The sequence below is a fragment of the Carcharodon carcharias genome, chromosome 4 (genome assembly GCF_017639515.1).
Source record: "Carcharodon carcharias isolate sCarCar2 chromosome 4, sCarCar2.pri, whole genome shotgun sequence".
In the NCBI taxonomy this organism is placed as follows: Eukaryota; Metazoa; Chordata; class Chondrichthyes; order Lamniformes; family Lamnidae; genus Carcharodon; species Carcharodon carcharias.
The window spans coordinates 180,412,941-180,433,240 of record NC_054470.1 but is presented as its reverse complement, the minus strand read 5'-3'; the positions used below and the strand labels follow the sequence as shown (position 1 = coordinate 180,433,240).

General features: G+C 41.8%; 1 protein-coding gene across 1 annotated transcript in view; it reads right to left on the bottom strand.

Moving 5' to 3' along the window:
- The window catches only part of glra3 (glycine receptor, alpha 3), a 257,224-nt gene that overhangs the window by 179,618 nt on the left and 57,306 nt on the right, over window positions 1-20,300 (bottom strand). The window contains exon 2 of the mRNA XM_041186381.1: window positions 5,582-5,709. Coding sequence (XP_041042315.1) covers window positions 5,582-5,709 — 128 coding nt within the window. The remainder of the gene's footprint in view (window positions 1-5,581; window positions 5,710-20,300) is intronic.

Below are 20,300 nucleotides of genomic sequence, written 5' to 3'. Positions count from 1 at the left end.
TCTACAGCACAACTCCAACATTACCTATCCAACGTGCAATTCAATGGAAAAGAAGGAAAGGGGCTTGCATTTCTAGAGTACCTTTCATATTTTAAGGGTATCCCAAAGTGTCTCACAGCCAAGGAATGATGTTTTAATTGTTATCACTATTCACATAAAAGTCATGCAGCAGACAGTGTGCACACAGTAAGATCAAACAGTCAATGAGACCAATGACCAGGCAATCTATTTCTGATGCCATTAGTTGTGAGATAAATGTTGACCCAAACATTGGGAGAACTCCCCTGATGTTCTTCAAATAATGTCATGGCATCTCTTGTGAACAGACAGAAGGGGCCTCAGTTAGACATCTCACCTGAGAGTCGGTGCCTCCAATACTGCAGCGCTCCTGTGTGTCGTCTTTGCAAATTAGATTTGAATTTAGAGACTTCCGTGCGCTAACAGGTTAAGCCATTGCTTAAATATTTTTTACAGAAATGACCATCAAGGCAACCAGAAAGGAGAGTTTCATTATGTTAACGTGGGCTGTGACCAAACCTAGGTTCAGAGGGGAAATGACAGCGATCGGTACCCAGCTTCCTACCGGATTTTAAGGTTGGAAAGGAATGATTTTTTTTTTTGTGTAACATGTAGCATGCTGCACAGTGAGATCAACAAGATTTTGAATTAGAGAGTACTGCAGAGAGCTCACTGTGTAACTGGGACAGCTCCACTAATCCACCCTTGGCAGTTCAATACACTGACCCGATTACTGTTCTGATTCTCAGTTTCACTGAACCATAAATGTAATCCTTCAGAAGTACAGGGCTTGTGCTCTACTGCCACAGCCACTATTGAATTTATCAAGGGCTGTAAATCCACATTCATTAGATACAGAATCAAGGTTTCCATCGTCTCTTGAATGAGGGCTGTCCCAAAAACAAAATCCAGCACCATGCAAATTTATCCTGGATGAGGTCATTTTGCCATGATGTACACTGAAAGTGAATACCTGAAGTGCTCTGTAAAATACAATAATTACTTTTAGATACAAACACTGGTGCTGTTCTGTGCCAACGTTCATCAAAGTCAAATTCCTTTGTGTGTGGTCTTAATGCAGGCTTAACCTAGTGAAATATATATTGTTTAAATATCCCAGTGTATGAAAGAATAGCTGGATAGTTGATTATGATTTATCATTTGAGTTTCAGAGGCCTTTCATGTGCTGCACAAGCTTTATTCTGACAGTTAATGATATTAATGGAAACCACTAGCACTGTTACATCACTAATACCAGGGTTCCTGTATCATTAACTGCAAGGACATGCAGCATGTACCAGTCCAATTTTTCATGCATTTGGTCAATTGGATCCAATGGAGAGGGCTGACAATGCACCTTCCAAATCCACAACCTCTACCACCTAGAAGAACAAGGGTAACAGACATATGAGTAACCTCCACTTACAAGTTCCCTAACAAGTTACACATCATCCTGATTTGGAGCTATATCGGCTGTTCCTTCACTGCCAAGCGGGTGAGAATCTTGGAATTCCTTTGCTAACAGCACCTTGGGTACAAATAAACCATACAGGCTGCAACATTTCAAGGCGACAGCTCACAGCAACGTTCTGAAAGGGAAATAGGGATGGACAATAAATGCCGGTCTTGCCAACAGTGTTCAAATTCCATGGTCAAATGCTAAAGAGAACTGGACGGGCCTGTTTCTGCACTGTAGCCTCTTTAGTATAAAGGGTTAACAAGTGGGATATGCTAAGGTATGACATAGATGATGATGGACTACTGACATCAGTCTGCCTTGTATTAGACTCTTGAGAGAGAGGTTGGAATCATGCCTAGGAGCATTGTGCCTACTCTGTAACCTGTTTCGATGTAGTACTAATAAACAAATGTTAAGCAGATACCAGGATATGTCTATGGTCTGTCTATGAGCCAAGCCCCATGCCTGGAGTCTAAGGTAGAAGAATCCATCTCAGAACATGGTAGGAGTTGTGGAGACATTGATATAAAAACATATCGATGTTATCGAAGGAACCACAGAGTGAAGAAACTTTTGAAAGCAGCTCAGGCTAAGGATGCATACTGGAGAGAGGTAACGATGACCATACCTGCTCAGCAGTCCCTGCCCTCGACCCCTATCGGGGTTGACTGCCCCGATAGCTCCCAGAAAAGCCAGCAGTGGGAATTATGGAATCACCATTTTCTTTGGTACTGAGCGGCATTAGGTCTTCATGAAAAGATGCAAAAGCTTCAAGTTAGATTCCTTTCTTTATGCAGGACACCCAGTAGCAGGTATCATTCTCATAAGGTAGGGTGTGCAGGAGTCTACCATGGGCTTTTGAGTCCAAAGCAAAAGCAAAATTTAGTAATTAAGCAAGCACATTTTAACCAGCGGCTGCAACGATCTGGGGAAATTAGTTGAATTATTTCTATCCAACCTATATCACCTAGCTAGTCCTTGCAAATACAGGACACTGAAGGATGAGCTAATCCCTGATCACACAGTCATGGGTGTCTGAGATGAAAAACTCTCCAACTTTCTGCAGGCCATAGATGATGTTACGTTGGATCAAAAGGCTTCACATGGCTCTGTAGGGCCCGTGGGCAGCGGCTCCACCCACAAGAAAACCCAGCAAGCCAGGCCAAAGGGTGGGAAACACCACGACGACAGCCATTTTGAGATGCTTGCATTGTGACATGAAAACCCAGCATAGACATCAAGGCTGCCCAGCACAGGGCCTGGAATGCTTTCAGGGTGGTAAAACTGGGCATTTCAAGTGTTTCTGCAAATCCAGCAATTTGAATCAAAGTCAAAGATATTTAGGAAACACATTCTTTCCAAGAAATGGTAAGTCAAGGAAAAGGCAGAATTCCTAGGGGAACTAGTTAATCTTAACCCTGGCTATTTCTCAGTCACAGTCTAAGTTCAAGGCTTTGATACTACCTTTAAGATTGATACTGGTACTGCTGTTGACATATTAGCAAATGACTTGGACTGGCTTCAGCCAATGACCCTTTATCCATCTGACATCAAGTTACAAGGTCCAGGTAGCGTTGACCAAAGGCAGGATCCTTGCTCCTTTCAGCTATAAGAGGCGACAGATAGTTGATTCTCTCTATGTTCTTCATAATCAACATACATCCTTATTGAGTGGCAATGTTGGCATACTTCCAGAAATGCTAGAAAAAGTAGATGATGCTTATCATTTTAATGATTCACTGTCTTTCATGCAACAATCTTAAACGTTTTAGAAGCAGCGGAAATTCAGCCTTCAGAAGCTGAGAAATTTTATACACTCAGCAATAGGTTCCTTTCTTTCACAGAGGTACCATTCACTAGACCTGGGGCAGAGATTGAAGTTATGAATCTCTCCATTTATTATGATGTAAGGGCAGAGGTGGTACATCCAGAAGGCACTATGGCAGACAGTGATCATCCTCATGGAGACTTGGTGGACCTGAATTGGATCTTCCTAGAAAGTGATGTGGAAGAATTCCTTGCAGTACTAAGTGATCTCTTGGAGTTTGGGGTCCTGGGGAATGATTCATTTTTCCCATTCATGGATGCACATTTTGAAGCCTCTGTTGTCTTTTTTGAGCTATATTTTTAGTGGCTGAGCAGCATTCAGATCTTTGTTCCACTGAACGTACCGATGTATTGCCTACTTTATCTCCTGTTGTCCACGAAGGGTATTCCACAGAGAATATTTTGCCAGAGTCCAAGTCAGAGTCCATAGAGGATCACATTGCCAAAAAGCTGGTACCTTCCCAGGGTGAAAGTCAATTTCCACCCATACTTCAGTCCCAGCTGAAAATCTTATTCCCTCCAGAAGCTGCGGCAGAATCTTCAGCACTTCTGAAGCTGCAGAATCCTGTGCAACAATCTTGTTCACGAGTTAATTGTCTACTGGAAATTCATCTCACTACAGAAGATGAAGCTGTCTTGTCTCCACGTCCTCAGCAATTCTTCCCATTGCCCATAGTGGAGCAACCTCATACAGAGAGAAGTGTAGCTCTCTTACCACTGCCTACAGAAAGTAGACGGCCCTCCCATGATGTCAATGGGAAATTATATCTTCTTATTTTCCTGACAGTCTTACAGGAAGTTGGTCATGTTTTCTCTCACCATCTAAGTTCATTGAAATCTCAGATCTTCAATCCCTTTTCAGTCATCAATACAGCGGAGGATACAGTTCTGACAGTCTTTCTTGGTGTTGAAGATCATTGCTCTTCTGAAACTTATTCCTAGAGTCCTTCAAGGGAGCAACAATTTTCTCAGAGTGTCCTGAGTTTATCCCTTCTAGTCCCAGAGGGTTCAAAGTTCGATACTCCTCAGTCTTCGTTTTTGGATCAGTCTTTCGTTGAAAAGTGTTTGAAGTCCTTGCAGTCCAGTCATCCTGCAACCTACACGCAGCTTCCCAGCTTTGCTGACATCAGTGCTGCTAAAGTGCTGCCCCATTCTGCAGATGATGATGTCCTACTAGATGTAGAAGGAAGCCCTCATGTCTCCAAGATGTCTTCCCTAAGAGCCTGGAATACTGTGGGAGATTGAATGGCCAGGACCCTGACTTGGGGAGGGGAAGAGCAGGAGTCAGAGTTAACTAGAATCTGTAGCAGTAAGAAGGGTGTTACAGAAATGCAATTTAAATAGTTAAATACATAGTTTCATGTCCTTGTTAAAAAGTAGGGTAGTATACTTGGGGGAAGTTGCAGTATAAAGTGTTAACAGATGGGTTATGCTAATGTATGATGTTGCTGATGGTGTACCTCTGATACTAGTCAGTGTTAGACTCTACTGAGAGAGAGGTTAGAATCATACTTAGGAACAACATATGTACTTTGTAACCTGTTTAGATGTAGAACTAATAAACATGTGCTAAGCAGATAGCGGAGTATGTCTACAGTCTGTCTAAAAAGTCCAAAGTCTAGAGTCCAAAGTAGAAGGACCTTTGTCAGGGCAGCTTCTAGTTATTTCTAGGAGGGGGGTCTCCCTTTCTGTAGCTTTTTTTTTCTAAATACATTTACAACTTTGTGATTTTCTCTCCGTACAACGTGCAGCAATCATGCATGTTTAACTAAAAGCTAAATACTAAGGATGCTGGAGATCTGATACAAAATCAGAAAGTGCTGTTTCATCAGTAGGTCTGGCAGCATCTGTGGAGAGAGGAACAGAGTTAATATTTAGACTCCAATGTGACTCTACTTCTGAACTCTGAGTTCTGAAGAAGAATCTATTTGGACTTGAAACATTAACTCTGTTTCTCTCTCCACAGATGCTGCAAGACTTATGCATATTTACCTGTTGTTTCTATGGTGATCTCTTTCTTTCTTTGGCAATCCAAGATAAAAGTCTGATGTTGGGTCTGCCGATCTTTCAGTGCTATTTGCCCTGCAGCCTTGGAAACACATCGGCCATCCTTAATTGGATGGGCTCCTCCAAGATTGTTTCCAGGATCCTGCTACCAGCATCTCAAGGTTCCTGACATTAGGGTCCCAACTCAAAAATGAAAATTCAGCCTGATGGCCTTTCAAATCCAGCCCCCAAAAACAAAATGCAAATTTTTCCTTAGTGCCGTGTAAGTACCTTTAAAGTTGGGTCTAATTCTTGCGTCATATCCTGACGTCCTTCCCATCAATTTGTCCAGAAAGTCAGATGGAGACATTGCTGGAGCACGAGATCTAGAACCTTCTATTTCTTTAGTTGTCACCAAGCTGAAAGCAAACACACAAAATATGGCATGAAAGGACACAGGTGACAATGTATGAAAATATTATAAATACCAAGTTATCTGAAGAGCATATGAGCTTGAAAAAGAAAACAGATGAATTAAGTGGAACTGTTTACAGACATGTCTGCTAGTCAGGTTAAAATGTGAAGGGGAGACAATGGCATAATGGTATTGTCACTGGACTAGTAATCCAGAGACCTAGGGTAATGCTCTAGGGATCTGGATTCAAATTCAATAAAAAAAACAGAATTAGTCATGAAACCGTTGTTGATGTTTTTAAAAACCCATCTGGTTCACTAATGTACTTTAGGGAAGGTATTCTGCTGTCCTTACCCAGTCTGGCCTACATGTGACTCCAAAGCAATGTGGTTGATTCTTAAATGGCCTCTGGACAAGGGCAGTTAGGAATGGGCAATAAATGCTGGCCTAGCCAGTGGTGCCCACATCCTATGAACAAAAAGTAAAACTTTGGATCTCCAGGAAATGGATGAATGAATATTTCTCATCCCAGATCATTATGTAACTAGGTCCAGCTGACTATACAGGTGATGAGGAGCATAAAGAAAGAGAGATCTTGAATTTGTTTAGCACCTTATATCACTTTGGGATGTGGCCAAACATTTTACAGCCTTCAAAGTACTTTTGAAATATAGTCGCTGTTGTCATATGGAATCAGTAGAGTTCAGCTGATAGCTTAGCTAGTTAAAGTGGAGTATTGCAGATCAGGATAATGCCAGAGTTTAGTTTATTTCAAATGAGGTGGTAGTCTGGTTGGTACAACCGTTGTCGGTGCCTTGGAGTTATTGAATCGTAAATAGGGCCACTTTCTAGTTCCTGATTACTATTTGGCAACCTGCTAGTACCGAGGGACTATAGATGGTAGTTGGCAGCGACTTCTCCCAGAGGTCAAAGAGCATTTGACATTCATGTTGTAAGGTTAAATAGGCTTTGGTATACAAATATGCAGCCCTTTCAACATACTCCTGCAGGAATGCATCAGAGTGGCTGAACCCAGAGACCAGTTTCCAACAAATTCAGATCTTCTAGGATGGTTCATTAGCGATGGAGAACCAGCCTGCCTCAAACAAGACCACTGGAGTAAAACAAGGTGGGATGGGGGTAGGGACTCACTATGGTGGGTGGGCGTAATCATATCTTCAACCTTCAAAGAGGTCTGGCAAAAGTATTAGGAAGGTACGCTTGGTAAGACCATGCCAGTAATCAGTGGAAGTGGTGGTCACCAACTTGTTCAAATCAGAGTGTGACCTGGACACTTTGGAAGGCCGTTTAATTTATTTTTTGGTAAAAGCAAAATACTGCAGATGCAGGAAATCTGAAATAAAAACCGAAAAAATCTGGAAAAAACTTTTCCGGCATTTTCCGTAATTTATTTTTTTGGTTATTTGCAAGGTGAACTGCGAGGGTCCTGGGAATCTATTAACCACCTCAAAGGAGTTCTGGGTTTCATCAGACTTTGCAGACTTGTGAAATTGGCAGAGGCTTCCACTCGCGTGTGCGGAGTCTAAAACTAAAAGCAAAATACTGCAGAGTCTGGAAATTTGAAATAAAAACAGAAAATACTGGAAGTACTTGGCAGCAGCTGAGGAGAGAGAAACATTTAGTGTTTCAGGCCTGTGGCCTTTCATCAGAACCATTCATTCATATGATTGCTGCTAATAAATCCAACAAGGAATTCAAAAGAAGTTTCTTTACCTAGAGAGTGGTTAGAAATAATTGAGTCAACTGACATAGATGCAGATGAAGGGAAGTGAGTTAAACGCATAAGGGAGAAAAAGGATAGAACGGTATGTTAATAGGATTAAATGAAGATCAACACCAGGTTAGACAGGTTGAACTGAATGGCCTGTTTCTGAGCTGTAAATTCTAAGAATCACAAATAGTGGAATCGCAATGCATATCCATCTATAAAGCTCATTATAAAAGGGAGATGGAACATTCAGAACTCTCCCGGATGGGTTTGGCCAGAATAACACTCAAGAACTTCGGCACATCTAGGACAAAGCAGTTCCCTTGATCAGCACCCAAAGTACTGAGGTCAAAATCTACTCCCTCCATGACTGATGCACAATGGGGAGAAGGCGGGAGAATAGGGTTGAGAAACTTATCAACCATGATTGAATGGTGGAGCAGACTTGATGGGCCGAATGACCTAATTTCTGCTCCTATGTCTTATGGTCTTATGGCAACAGTATGTTCGGTCAACAAGACGTACTTCAGCTTGCTTCAATAGCACTTTGCAGCGGCTACCACCAAGAAACACAAGAACAGCGTTTTTAACACTTATTGATGGGATGTGGGCATCGCTGGCCAGGTCAGCATTTATTGTCCATCCCTAAAGAGCCAGCCACACACATTGCTGTGGATCTGGAGTTACATGCAGGCCAGGCTAGGTAAGGATGGCAGATTTCCTTCCCTAAAGGATGTTAGTGAACCAGATGCATTTTTACGACGATCAACAATGGTTTCATGGTCACCGTTAGGCTTTTAATTCCAGAAATTTTTTCTCTATTGAATTTGAATTTCAACATCTGCCATGGTGGGATTTGAACCCAGGTGCCCAGGGCATTACCCTAGATTTCTGGATTACTAGTCCAGCGACTACACCACCCCCTTAATATCATTGAATTACCTTCTGATCCTGGACATATCTCATCATTCCCTCATTGTCACTGAGCTAATATCCTGGAATTCCCCATCTGATATCGTTGCGGGAGCATCATTGTGGCAAGGACTGCAGCAGTCAAAAGTAAAGGCCCACCTGTACCTTCTAAACGCAACTGTGAATGGGCAATAACTGCTGGCCTTGTCAACATTGCCCACATTCTATGAACAAATGTTAAGAACAGTGACAAAGAGTTTGGGGGTTAATTTTAAGGGGCACAAAATCATGTCATGAGTTGGACAATTTTCCCACATGTATCCCCGGAGCACCTCCAAGCAAAACCTGCCCAATGATTAAGGCCTAAAGTAAAAGAACTTGCATTTATATAGCGCCTGTCATGACCACAAGATGCTTCAAAGTGTTTTATGCTCACTGAAATCTTTTTGAAGCAGAATCGCTGTTGTAATGCAGGAGACGCAACAACTGATTTGCACACAGCAAGATCCTACAAATAGCAGCAATCTAGATCAAGATGGCCAGATGATTTGTTCTGGTGACTTGGGCTGGGGGTAATTGTTGTGCCAGGACACAGTGGAGAATTCTCCTGCTCTCATTTCAACTAGTGGCACAAGGTATTTTAAGTTGATTTGGGAGGGAAATATGTTTGGTGCATTGAATAAGCCGTGTATGAAATCGATGTTCATCTCATGCACCTGATAACATAGAAATGCATGGGTCACATCCTCAGTACAATTATATCATATGTACCTCTGCAAATACTGTAAAAAAAAATCCACATTAACACAGAACCCAAAATGCAACATTTTAAGAGAAAGGCAAAAAATAGAACTTAGTCATTTAGCAAAGATTTAGAATTTAGTAAGGAGAATATGCATTAGCTTTAATTCTTGGAACAACTATGTAAATATTGCTTTATCTCAAATATTTATCACCAATAATTTTAAAATAAATACGTTAGTTCCTTTGTTCTGTGCTCTGCAAACATCACTCAAACAGAAATCCTTCAGTCCAATTCGAGGATTTAGTTTAATGTTGAGTTTCTATTTGAAGAGTTTGAAGGAGAGGGAAGGTTATTGCTGCGACTCATTTTTCAATCTAATATCCCTTAAGTGACTTCAGTCTATCAGGATGATTCATTCCATTGATTTTTTTTGATCTGTCCCTTTTTTGTTTAATGGGTCAAATCTGCCTGTTCAAATTTTCCAGCACTTAGTATGTTCTCAGTCTATAGGATAAATCACTTACTGTGTTAACAGTTCAGCGAGTAACTAAATACATGAATTGGGGATATCCCCAAGTTTGTTCTCATAAGAAATTGGAGCAGGAGTGGGCCGTATGGCCTACTCTGCCATTAAACCGGATCTGTGGCTGATCTACCTCAGCTACATTATCTCGCACTATTCCAATATCTCTGAGTATCCAAAAATCTACCAATCTCTGACGAGAATATCTCTGGGGTAGAGGATTCCAAAGGCTCACAACCCTTTGAGTGAAGAAATTCCTCCTCATCTCAGTCCTAAGTGGCCAGCCCCTTATTCTAAGATTATGACCCCCTAGTTCAAGATTCCCAGCACCTACCCATCAAGCCCCTTAAGAATTCTATGTGTTTCAATTAGATCCTTGGAGGACACCAGAGTTAATGGTGTGGGATCAGAAAGGGAAATCGTTGCAATGATACTCTGGCTAAGGTTAGATAGATAAAATAAACAGGCTGCGCTCAACCAACATTTAATTTCGGATGGAGCACTCTCCACTTGCCTGGATGAGTGCAGCTCCAACAGCACTCAAGAGACTTACTACCAGTCAGAACAAAGCAGCTCACTTGATTGGCACCCCATCCACAAACATTCACTCCCTCCACCACCGACACACAGTAGTAGCAGTATATAATATCTACAAGGTGCACTGCAGAAACTCACCAAGCCTCCTTAGGCAGTACTGTCCAAGCCCACAACCACTAGCATCAAGAAGGACAAGGGCAGCAGATGGATAGGAACACCATCACTTGGAAGTCCTTCTCCAAGTCACTCACCATCCTGACTTGGAAATATATTGCCTGCCACTGTGTCAAAATCCTAGAACTCCCTTCCTAACAGCACTGTGGGTGTACCTACACAACAGGGACTGCAGCAGTTCAAGTAGGCAGCTCACCACCACCTTCTCAAGAGCAATTAGGGATGGGCAATCTTGAATATGCCATGCAGAGCAAATAATAGGTTGCAAACACAAAAAGAAAAAATTGATGGAACATTGGCGCCATGACAAGTAGGCTTGCCCCAGGTGCTCAAGAACATTCTGGGGTGGACAGCATCAAAGCCCCTCAGTAATTATTTTGCCTTTCTGCACAGGCATCAAGGTATAGTAGTTGAAGCTACTCTGAACCGCAAGCTGAGTGTACAGAAACAGTTTTGTCACACAATATTTTCCAAGCTTTATATTTTGTTCCACGACTAATATTTCTCATATATACCTCTACTTACACATAATAAATTACATTGATATTGTAATCCCCATTCTGTGATTGATTGCTTTGTAAAAATCACACATCGATGCCATATACTGTTCCGCTGTTAAATGGATGAAATACTTTTGGGCATAAAAAACAACCATGCAATGAACAAGATTTGTGTAAGAGGCATAAGTAATCCATTTTAAATCTGAACTTCAAAGGAGATTATCACAGAGTTATAATACTTTTCCTGCCACAAATTTGTCGAAGGCCAGCTATTTGAGTTGTAGAGCTGAATAGCATTGTAGGCCGTCAGCTACTGATGATTTTCATTAGTAAAGCACCTCAAGGTGCTTAGTTATGCTCAAGAAGAGCCAAATAAGCTGATATTAGGTCATGCTTGGTCAAAGAGGTGGATTTTAAGAAGCGTCTTAAATGAAGAGTTGGAGATACAGAGGTGGAGTGATTCAGGAAGCGAATTTATGAACTTAAATTCCCTCCCAGAATCGCTCCACCTCTGTATCTCCAACTCTTCATTTAGCACCAAGGCACGTGAAGGAGGAGCACAGAGATATTGAGTATTTCAGTGTTGGACAAGGTTACAGAGATAGGAAGGGGCCAGACTACAGAGAGATTTGAAAATGAGGAGAATTTATCAGGCGAGAATTTATGAGACTGGGAGCACAGGACTAATGGGTGAATAGGATTTGATGTGAGTTCCGACACAGGCAACAGAGTTTTGGATGAGTTGAGGGTGCATGGCCATCCAAGAGTAGCTCCTTACTGAGTACAGTATAAACAGAATCTGGAGGCGCAGCAAGATCCATCTCCCCATTTGACCCCTGTCTTCCATCACTCCTGCCTCCCCTGAATTTGGATCGTCACTTCTGTTCAAGGAAAAAACCAGCTAGGGAGATGAATAAGGGCAGGTCAGGTGGCAGCATTAGGCTTAATTCTCTAACGCCGCTCAGACCTCCTACACTGGTCCAGTGAAGTTCAATGTAACCTTGAGAAAGTGCACCTCATCTTTCGATTGGTCGCTTAACAATCATCTAGACTCAACATTAAGTTCAACAATTTCAGACAATAGTCTCCGCCTCCATTTTGTTTTTTTTAAATTTTTGAATGGTGGTTGAAGATGATTATGCTGTTCCCGTTTCCACCTGCTGAAAATCCATATTTTGCCTCTCTACTTGTTCCATTACCAACTCCTCTTGTTCTGCACATCATTGTTTTGTCATTTTATCTCTCCTGCTTTCCTATTACATAGTTTGCCTTCTGTTCCATATCACTTCCCACAGACATTGTACCTGCTTAAATCCCATTACATCTCTCACTGTTCCCAGTTCCAATGAAAGGTCACTGACCTGAAAGGTTAACTCTGTTTATCTCTCTACAGATACTGCCAGATCTGCTGAGAATTTCAAGCCTTTTCTCTTTTTATTACAGATCTCCAGCATTTGCAGTATTTTGCTTTTATATCATTCAGTTTGGGTTCTGAGCACTAATCTGAAACCTTAACCTTGGACCATTTTTGTCCCACAAATCAGGACTCAGATATGGAAAATTTCCAATTTCCAGTTTTCTCTCAGTTTCACATAATCCGACTGTGACCCATGTGAGGTTCTGTATTTGAAACAATTTTCCCTTCTTGATCCCAAGATTTTCTGTAAATCATGGAGGTAATTAGATCATTCTCTGGTCTGAATTTGCAGAGTTGGGGAAAGTATTTGTATTTTTAGTCCCACATCAAAGACTTTATAATTACTTGGAGCTGTCAACCAAACTGTGAGCTGACAGACACAACACTGACAATGATAGGATGTGGAATCAGTCATGCAGCACAAATCCTATAATGGCGGCCCTCTGTCTTTTGTCAACAGCGTGAAATAGCAAGCACTGATCTTTTTTAACTGTAGAATGGCTTCATTTAATTTAAAGGTCAGGAGATTTAATTGCCCAGAGAGCTTGGCAATTTCAATGAGCTTATTCACTTTTCACATACTTTCATGTCTAGAACAAAGAGCAAAGAACAAAGAAAAGTACAGCACAGGAACAGGTCCTTCGGCCCTCCAAGCTTGTGCTGATCATATTACCTGTCAACTAAAACATTTTGCACTTCTGGGGTTCATACCTCTCTATTCCCATCCTATTCATGTATTTGTATAAACACCACTATCGTACTTGTTTCCACCACTTCCTCTGGCAGTGAATTCCGGACACTCACTAACCTCTGCATAAAAAACTTGCCCCACACATCTCCTCTATAGTTTTCTCCTCTCACCTTAAATCTATGTCCCCTAGTAATTGACTCTTCCAACCTGGGAAAAAGGTTCTGACTATCTACCCTGTCCATGCCACTCATAATTTTGTAAACTTCTATCAAGTCGCCCCTCAATCTCCGTCGCTCTAGTGAGAACAATCCGAGTTTCTCCAACCTCAGCATCCTGGTAAACCTCCTCTGCACCCTCTCCAATGCCTCCATGTCCTTCTGGTAATGTGGCGACTAGAATTGCACACAATATTCCAAGTGCGGCCTAACCAAGGTTCTATACAGCTGCAGCATGACTTCCCAGCTTTTATAATCAATACCCCTGCCAATGGAGGCAAGCATGCCATATGCCTTCCTGACTACCTTATCCACCTGCGTTGCTACTTTCAGTGACCTGTGGACCTGTACACCCAGATCCCTCTGCCCGTCAATGCACTTAAGTGCTCTGCCATTTACTGTATAATTCCTGCCTGTATTAGACCTTCCAAAATGCATTACCTCGCACTTGTCTAGATTAAACTCCATCTGCCATTTCTCCGCCCAAGTCTCCAACCGATCTATATCCCGTTGTATCCTTTGACAATCCTCTTCACTATCTGCAACTCCTCCAACCTTAGTGTCATCTGCAAACTTACTAATTAGCCCAGCTACATTTTCCTCCAAATCATTTATGTATACCACAAACAGCAAAGGTCCCAGCACTGATCCCTGCAGAACTCCACAAGTCACAGCTCTCCATTCAGAAAAGCACCCTTCCACTGCTACCCTCTGTCTTCTATGACCAAGCCAATTCTGTACCCATCTTGCCAACTCACCTCTGATCCCGTGCGAATTTACCTTCTGTACCAGTCTGCCATGAGGGACCTTGTCAAAGGCCTTACTGAAATCCATGTATATAACATTCCCTGCCCTTCCATCGTCGATCATCTTTGTCACTTCCTCGAAAAGCTCAATCAAGTTAGGGAGACATGACCTCCCCTTCACAAAACCATGCTGCCTGCTGCCTCTCACTGTCTACTTTTAACAATCCCAAAAAGCTCGTGACTTCTCCCAAAGGGGTACCTGGACCTCTCCAAAAGGGTACCTTATCTCTTCAAAAGGGTCCACTGCTGATCCAAAAAAATCCAGCAAATTTAGACTTTCTTTTAAAAAGCCATAAAGCTCACAAGTTGTGTTTTGGACATCCCACCAACAAAAATTGGGCCTATTTGAAGACAGCTGAACTTTAAAATGTAAGGATGAACATGGTGGGTGCTGGGTTTGGTGGTGGGGCTTCTGGCTTTGGGGCTCCAGCACCATTTTGAATAAGTCTGAGACCCTCAACGTTGTTGTAAAAATTCAGGCCACTGTCTCCATTTCTGGCAATAGGCTATCATCTAATACTCAAAACGCCAACTGTATCCCTCTCCGCAGATGCTGTCAGACCTGCTGAGCTGTTCCAGGTATTTTTGTTTTTGTTCTAGATTTCCAGCATCCGCAGTATTTTGCTTTTATTTTAATTCATTATTAGCCCACTGGTTCCCACAGCTACCTTCCACTACACTTCCTCACACTCTGTACCCTGCAAGGACAAGTGGGAAGTCATGGACTCTTCCTGTGGTTTAGATGACCAGATGTGCAGGAAGTGTCACCAGTTGCAGAAACTTGAGCTCCAGGTTTCAGAACTAGAACGACGGCTGAAGTCACTGTGGTGCACCCGAGAGGTTGAGAACTATGTGGTTAGCATGTTTACGGAGGTGGTCACACAGCCGGTTAAGGGAGTGCAGGCAGAGACCATAAGACCATAAGACATAGGATGAGAAGTAGGCCATTCGGCCCATCAAGTCTGCTCCACCATTCAATGAGATCATGGCTGAGCTGATAATCCTCAACTCCACTTTTCTGCCTTTCCCCCATAACCTTTGATTAAAAATCTGACTATCTCAGCCTTGAAAATACTTAATGACCCAGCTTCTACAGCCTCTGAGGTAAAGAATTCCACAGATTGACTACCCTTTGAGAGAAGAAATTCCTCCTCATCTCTATTTTAAATGGGAACCCCCTTACTCTGAGATTATGCCCTCTGGTCCCAGATTCTCCCACAAGAGGAAACAACCTCTCAGCATCTACCCTGTCAAGCACCCTAAGTGTCTTATATGTTTCAATAAGGTCGCATCTCATTCTGCTAAACTTCAATGAGTACAGGCCCAACTACTTAACTTCTCCTCATAAGAAAATCCCTCCACACTTGGGATCAACATAGTGAACCCTCTCTGGGTTGCCTCCAATGTCAGTATATCTTTCCTTGGATAAGGGAACCAAAACTGTTCACAGTATTCTAGGTGTGGTCTAACTAGTGCCTTGTATAGTTTTAGCAAGACTTCTCTATTTTTACACTCCATTCCCTTTGACGTAAAGGCCAATTTTCCATTTGCCTTACCTATTACCTGTTGAACTTGTATGTTAGCTTTTTAGATTCATGCACAAGGAGTCCCAAATCGCTCTATGCTGCCGCCTTCTACAATCATTTTCCATTTAAATAATCCTTTATCCATGCTAATATACTACCCCAACACCACAGGCTCTTATCTTATTAGGTAGCCTTATGTGCGGTACCTTATTGAACATCTTTTGGAAATCCAAATAAATTACATCTACTGGTTCCCCTTTATCTATCCTGGTTGTTACCTCCTCAAAGAATTCTAATACATTTGTTAGGCATGATTTCCCCTTCATGAAACCATGCTGACCCTGCTTGATTAGATTATGTATTTCTCAATGCTCTGCCATTACATCCTTTATAATAGACTCCAACATTTTCCAAATGACAGATGTTAAGCTAACTGGCTGATAGTTATCTGTTTCTTGTCTCCCTCCCTTTTTGAATAAGGGCATTACACTGGCTGTTCCCCAGTCCTCTGGGATTTTCTAGAATCTAAGGATTCTTGGAAGATTACTACCAGTGCATCCATTATCTCTGTAGCTACTTACTTTAATATCCCAAGTATGCAACACACCAGGTCCAGGGGACTTATCGGCCTTTAGCCCCATTAGTTTCCCTAGTACTTTTTCGCTAGTGATAGTAATTGCATTTATTTCCTACCTCATTTTTGCCCCTTGATTATTTAGCATTTTTGGAATGCTATTAGTATCTACTATTGTGAAGACCGAAGCAAAGTATTTATTTAACTCCTTTGTGATTTCCTGGTTCCCCATTATTATTTTCTCAGCTTCATTCTCTAAGGGGCCCATCTTCACTTTGGCCTCTCTCTTCCTTTTCATATATTTAAAGAAGCTTTTACTTCTGTTTGTATATCACTTACTAGTTTACGAATTACTCAAAGTTTATTTTCTCCCTCTTTGTTTTGGTCATCTTTTGTTGATTTTTAAAACTTTCCCAATCCTTTGACTTACCACTAATCTTTGCTACATGGTATGTTTTTTCTTTCAATTTAATACTTTCCTTAACTTCCTTGGTTAACCATGGCTAGTTTACCCCCTTCCTTGAATCCTTCTTCCTCACTGGGATATATCTTTGTTGAGAGTCCATAAGACCATAAGGCGAAGGAGCAGGAATTAGGCCATTCAGCCCATCAAGTCTGCTCCACCATTCAATCTTGGCTGATAAGTTTCTCAACCTCATTCTCCTGCCTTCTCCCCGTAATCTTTGATCCCCTTACCAATCAAGAACCTATCTATCTTGGTCTTAAATACACTCAATAACCAGGCCTCCACAGCGTTCTGTGGCAATGAATTCCATAGATTCATCACTCTTTGGCTAAAGAAGTTTCTCCTCATCTCTGTTTGAAAAGGTCTTCTCTTTACTCTGAGGCTGTGCCCTCGGGTCCTAGTCTCTCCTACTAATGTAAACATCTTCCCCATGTCCAGTCTATCCAGGCCTTTCAGTATTCTGTAAGTTTCAATCAGATCCCGCCCTCATTGTTCTAAACACCATCGAGTATAGACCCAGAGTCCTCAAACGTTCCTCATATGTTAAGCCTTTCATTCCTGGGATCATTCTCGTGAACATCTTCTGGACCCTCTCCAGGGCCAGCACATCCTTCCTGAGATATGGGGCCCAAAATTGCTCACAATATTCTAAATGCGGTCTGACCAGAGCCTTATAAAGCCTTAGCAGCACATCCCTGCTTTTATGTTCTAGTCCTCTCGAAATAAATGCCATGAAGTCATGAACTATTTTCTTAAATGTCTGCCATTGTTCCTCAATTGTCTTTTCTGCTAAACTCCTTTACAAGTTCACTCCAGCCAACTCTGCCCTCATTCCATTGTAATTACCTTTAAGTTTAGCACAGTTTTGCCTGACCCAAGTTCCTCACTCTCAAACTGAATGCTAAATTCTACCATAATATGGTCATTGTTTCCTAGGGGATTCTTTACTCTGATAGCATTTATTAAACTGCCTTATTACACATTACCAGATCTAAAATAGCCTGATCTCAGGTTGGATTCACAACATATTGTTCTAAGAATCTGTCCCAAATATAGTCTACGAAGTCTTGCTCATGTCCACCTCTGCCAATTTGATTTTCCCAATCTACGTGAAGATTAAAGTCACCCATGATAAATATGCTGCCATTTTTACATGCCCTCATTATCTCTTGATTTATTCTCTGTCCTACAGCATAGCTACTGTCAGGGGGCCTGTTGACGGCTCCACCAGTGTCTTCCACCTCTTGTTATTTCTTATCTCTACCCATATGGATTCCACATCTTCCGATCCAAGATCCTTTCTTGCTGTCATACTTATTCCATCCCGTAATAACAAAGCTACCCCACCACCCTTTCCTTCCTGCCTGTCCTTTCGAAAAGTCACATACCCTTGAATATTTGATACCCAGCTTTGACCTCCTTGTAAGCATGTCTCCGTAATGGCGATAAGATCATACCCATTAACCTCTATTTGTGCCATTAATTCATTTATTTTGTTCTGAATACTATGTACATTTAAGAAAAGGGCCTATAGTTTTGGCTTTTTACCATCTCTTCCCGCCTTTGACCCTATTTGCTGCTGATTTTTAATAGAACTATAGAACCATAGAAAAGATACAGCACAGAAAGAGGCCATTCAGCCCATCTTGTCCATACCAGCCCGAGGACACCCAGGTGCCCTTTCTAATTCCACCTTCCTGCACCCGGCCCATAGCCCTGCAGCTTACAGCACTTTAGGTGCAGATTCAGGTACTTTTTAAAAGAGTTTAAAGTTTCTGCCTCTACCACCAACTTTGGCAGCGAATTCCAGACACCCACTATGCTTTGCGTAAAAATGTTTGTCCTCATGTCCCACCTAACACCTTCTGCCACTTGTCTTGGTTTTAGAATTCTCCATCAAGGGAAACAATTTTATCCTGTCCACTCTATCTATTCTCCTCATAATTTTGTACACCTCACTCAAGTCACCTCTCAGCCTTCTTTGTTCTAAGGAAAATAACCCCAACCTATCCAATCTCTCCTCGTAGCTACTCTTTTCTAACCCTGGCAACATTCTTGTCAACCTCCCCTGCACTCTCTCCAGAGCTATTACATCCTTCCTGTAATGTGATGACCAGAACTGCACACAATACTCCAGTTGTGGCCTCATCAGTGTTTTATACAATTCCAACATTATATCCTTACTTTTATATTCTATGCCTCTGCCAGTGAAGGAGAGCATTCCATATGCCTTCTTTACAACCTTGTCTACTTGAACTGCTGCCTTCAGGGATCTGTGTACTTGTACGCCAAGATCTCTCACTTCATCTGCCCCTCTTAGTATATTCCCATTTATTTTGTAATCCCTGTAACTGTTTGACCTCCCTAAGTGTATGACCTCACACTTCTCTATGTTAAAATCCATCTACCACTTTAACGCCCACTCCACCAACCCATCTATATCATTTTGGAGATTATGGCTATCCTCTACACTATCCACTACTTGGCCAATCTTTGTGTCATCTGCAAATTTCCCAATCGTTCACATCCAAATCGTTAATATATAACACAAACAGCAAGGGTCCCAACAGCGAGCCCTGTGGAACACCACTTGAGACAACTTTCCATTCGCAAGGGCATCCAACGACCATTACCCTTTGTTTCCTGTTACAAAGCCAACCTTTTATCCAGTTTGCCACATTACCCTGAATCCCATGGGCTTTTACTTTCCTGACCAATCTGCCATGTGGGACCTTGTCAAATGCCTTGCTAAAATCCATGTACACAACATCCACTGCACTACCTTCATCAACCCTTATTGTCACTTCCTCAAAGAATTCAATCAAATTTGTGAGGCAAGACCTTCCTTTAATAAATCCATGCTGACTATCCCTGACTAGTCCACGCCTTTCCACATGACAGTTAATCCTATCTCTCAGGATTGATTCTAGTAATTTGCTCACCACCAATGTAAGACTAACTGGCCTATAATTGTTTGGCATTTCCTTTGATCCCTTTTTAAACAATGGAACTACGTTTGCATTTCTCCAATCCTCCGGTACCTCCCCTGTATCTAGTGAAGATTGGAAAATCATCCTCAGAGCATCTGCTATCTCCGCCCTGACTTCCTTCAGCAGCCTCGGAAACAATCCATCTGGCCCTGGTGACTTATCAACTTTCAAGGATTTCAACCCTTCAAGTACTTCCTCTCTCTTTATGACTATCCTGTCCAATATCTCACAGTGTTCCTCCTGGACTACTATATCTACATCCTCCCTTTCCTTTGTAAACATGGAGACAAAATATTCATTCAAAACCCTTCCCACAGCCTCTGCATCTACACACAAGTTTCCATCTTCATCTCTAATAGGTCCCACTTTTTCCTTAACTAACCTTTTAGCATTAATGTATTGGTAAAACATCTTTGGGTTATCTTTAACTTTACTTGCTAATCTTTTTTCATGCCCTCTATTTGATTTCCTTATTTCCTTTTTTACTTCGTCCCTGCACTTCTTATAGTCATCTAGACTATTTGCAGTGCTTAGTTCTTTATTTCTATCGTACGCTTTCTTTTTCTGTTTGATCTTCCCTTGTATTCCTCTAGACAACCAGGGAAGTCTAGATTTGGTAGTACCATTCTTATTTTTGTAGGGGACATGTCTACTTTGTACAATTAGGATCTCGCTTTTTGGTGCTTCCCACTGGTTTTCCACTGTTTTATCCTCCAGCAGTGCTGTCCAGTCCACCTCAGCCAAGTCCCTTCTCATTTCTGCAAAATTTGCCTTCCCCCAGATCAAGACT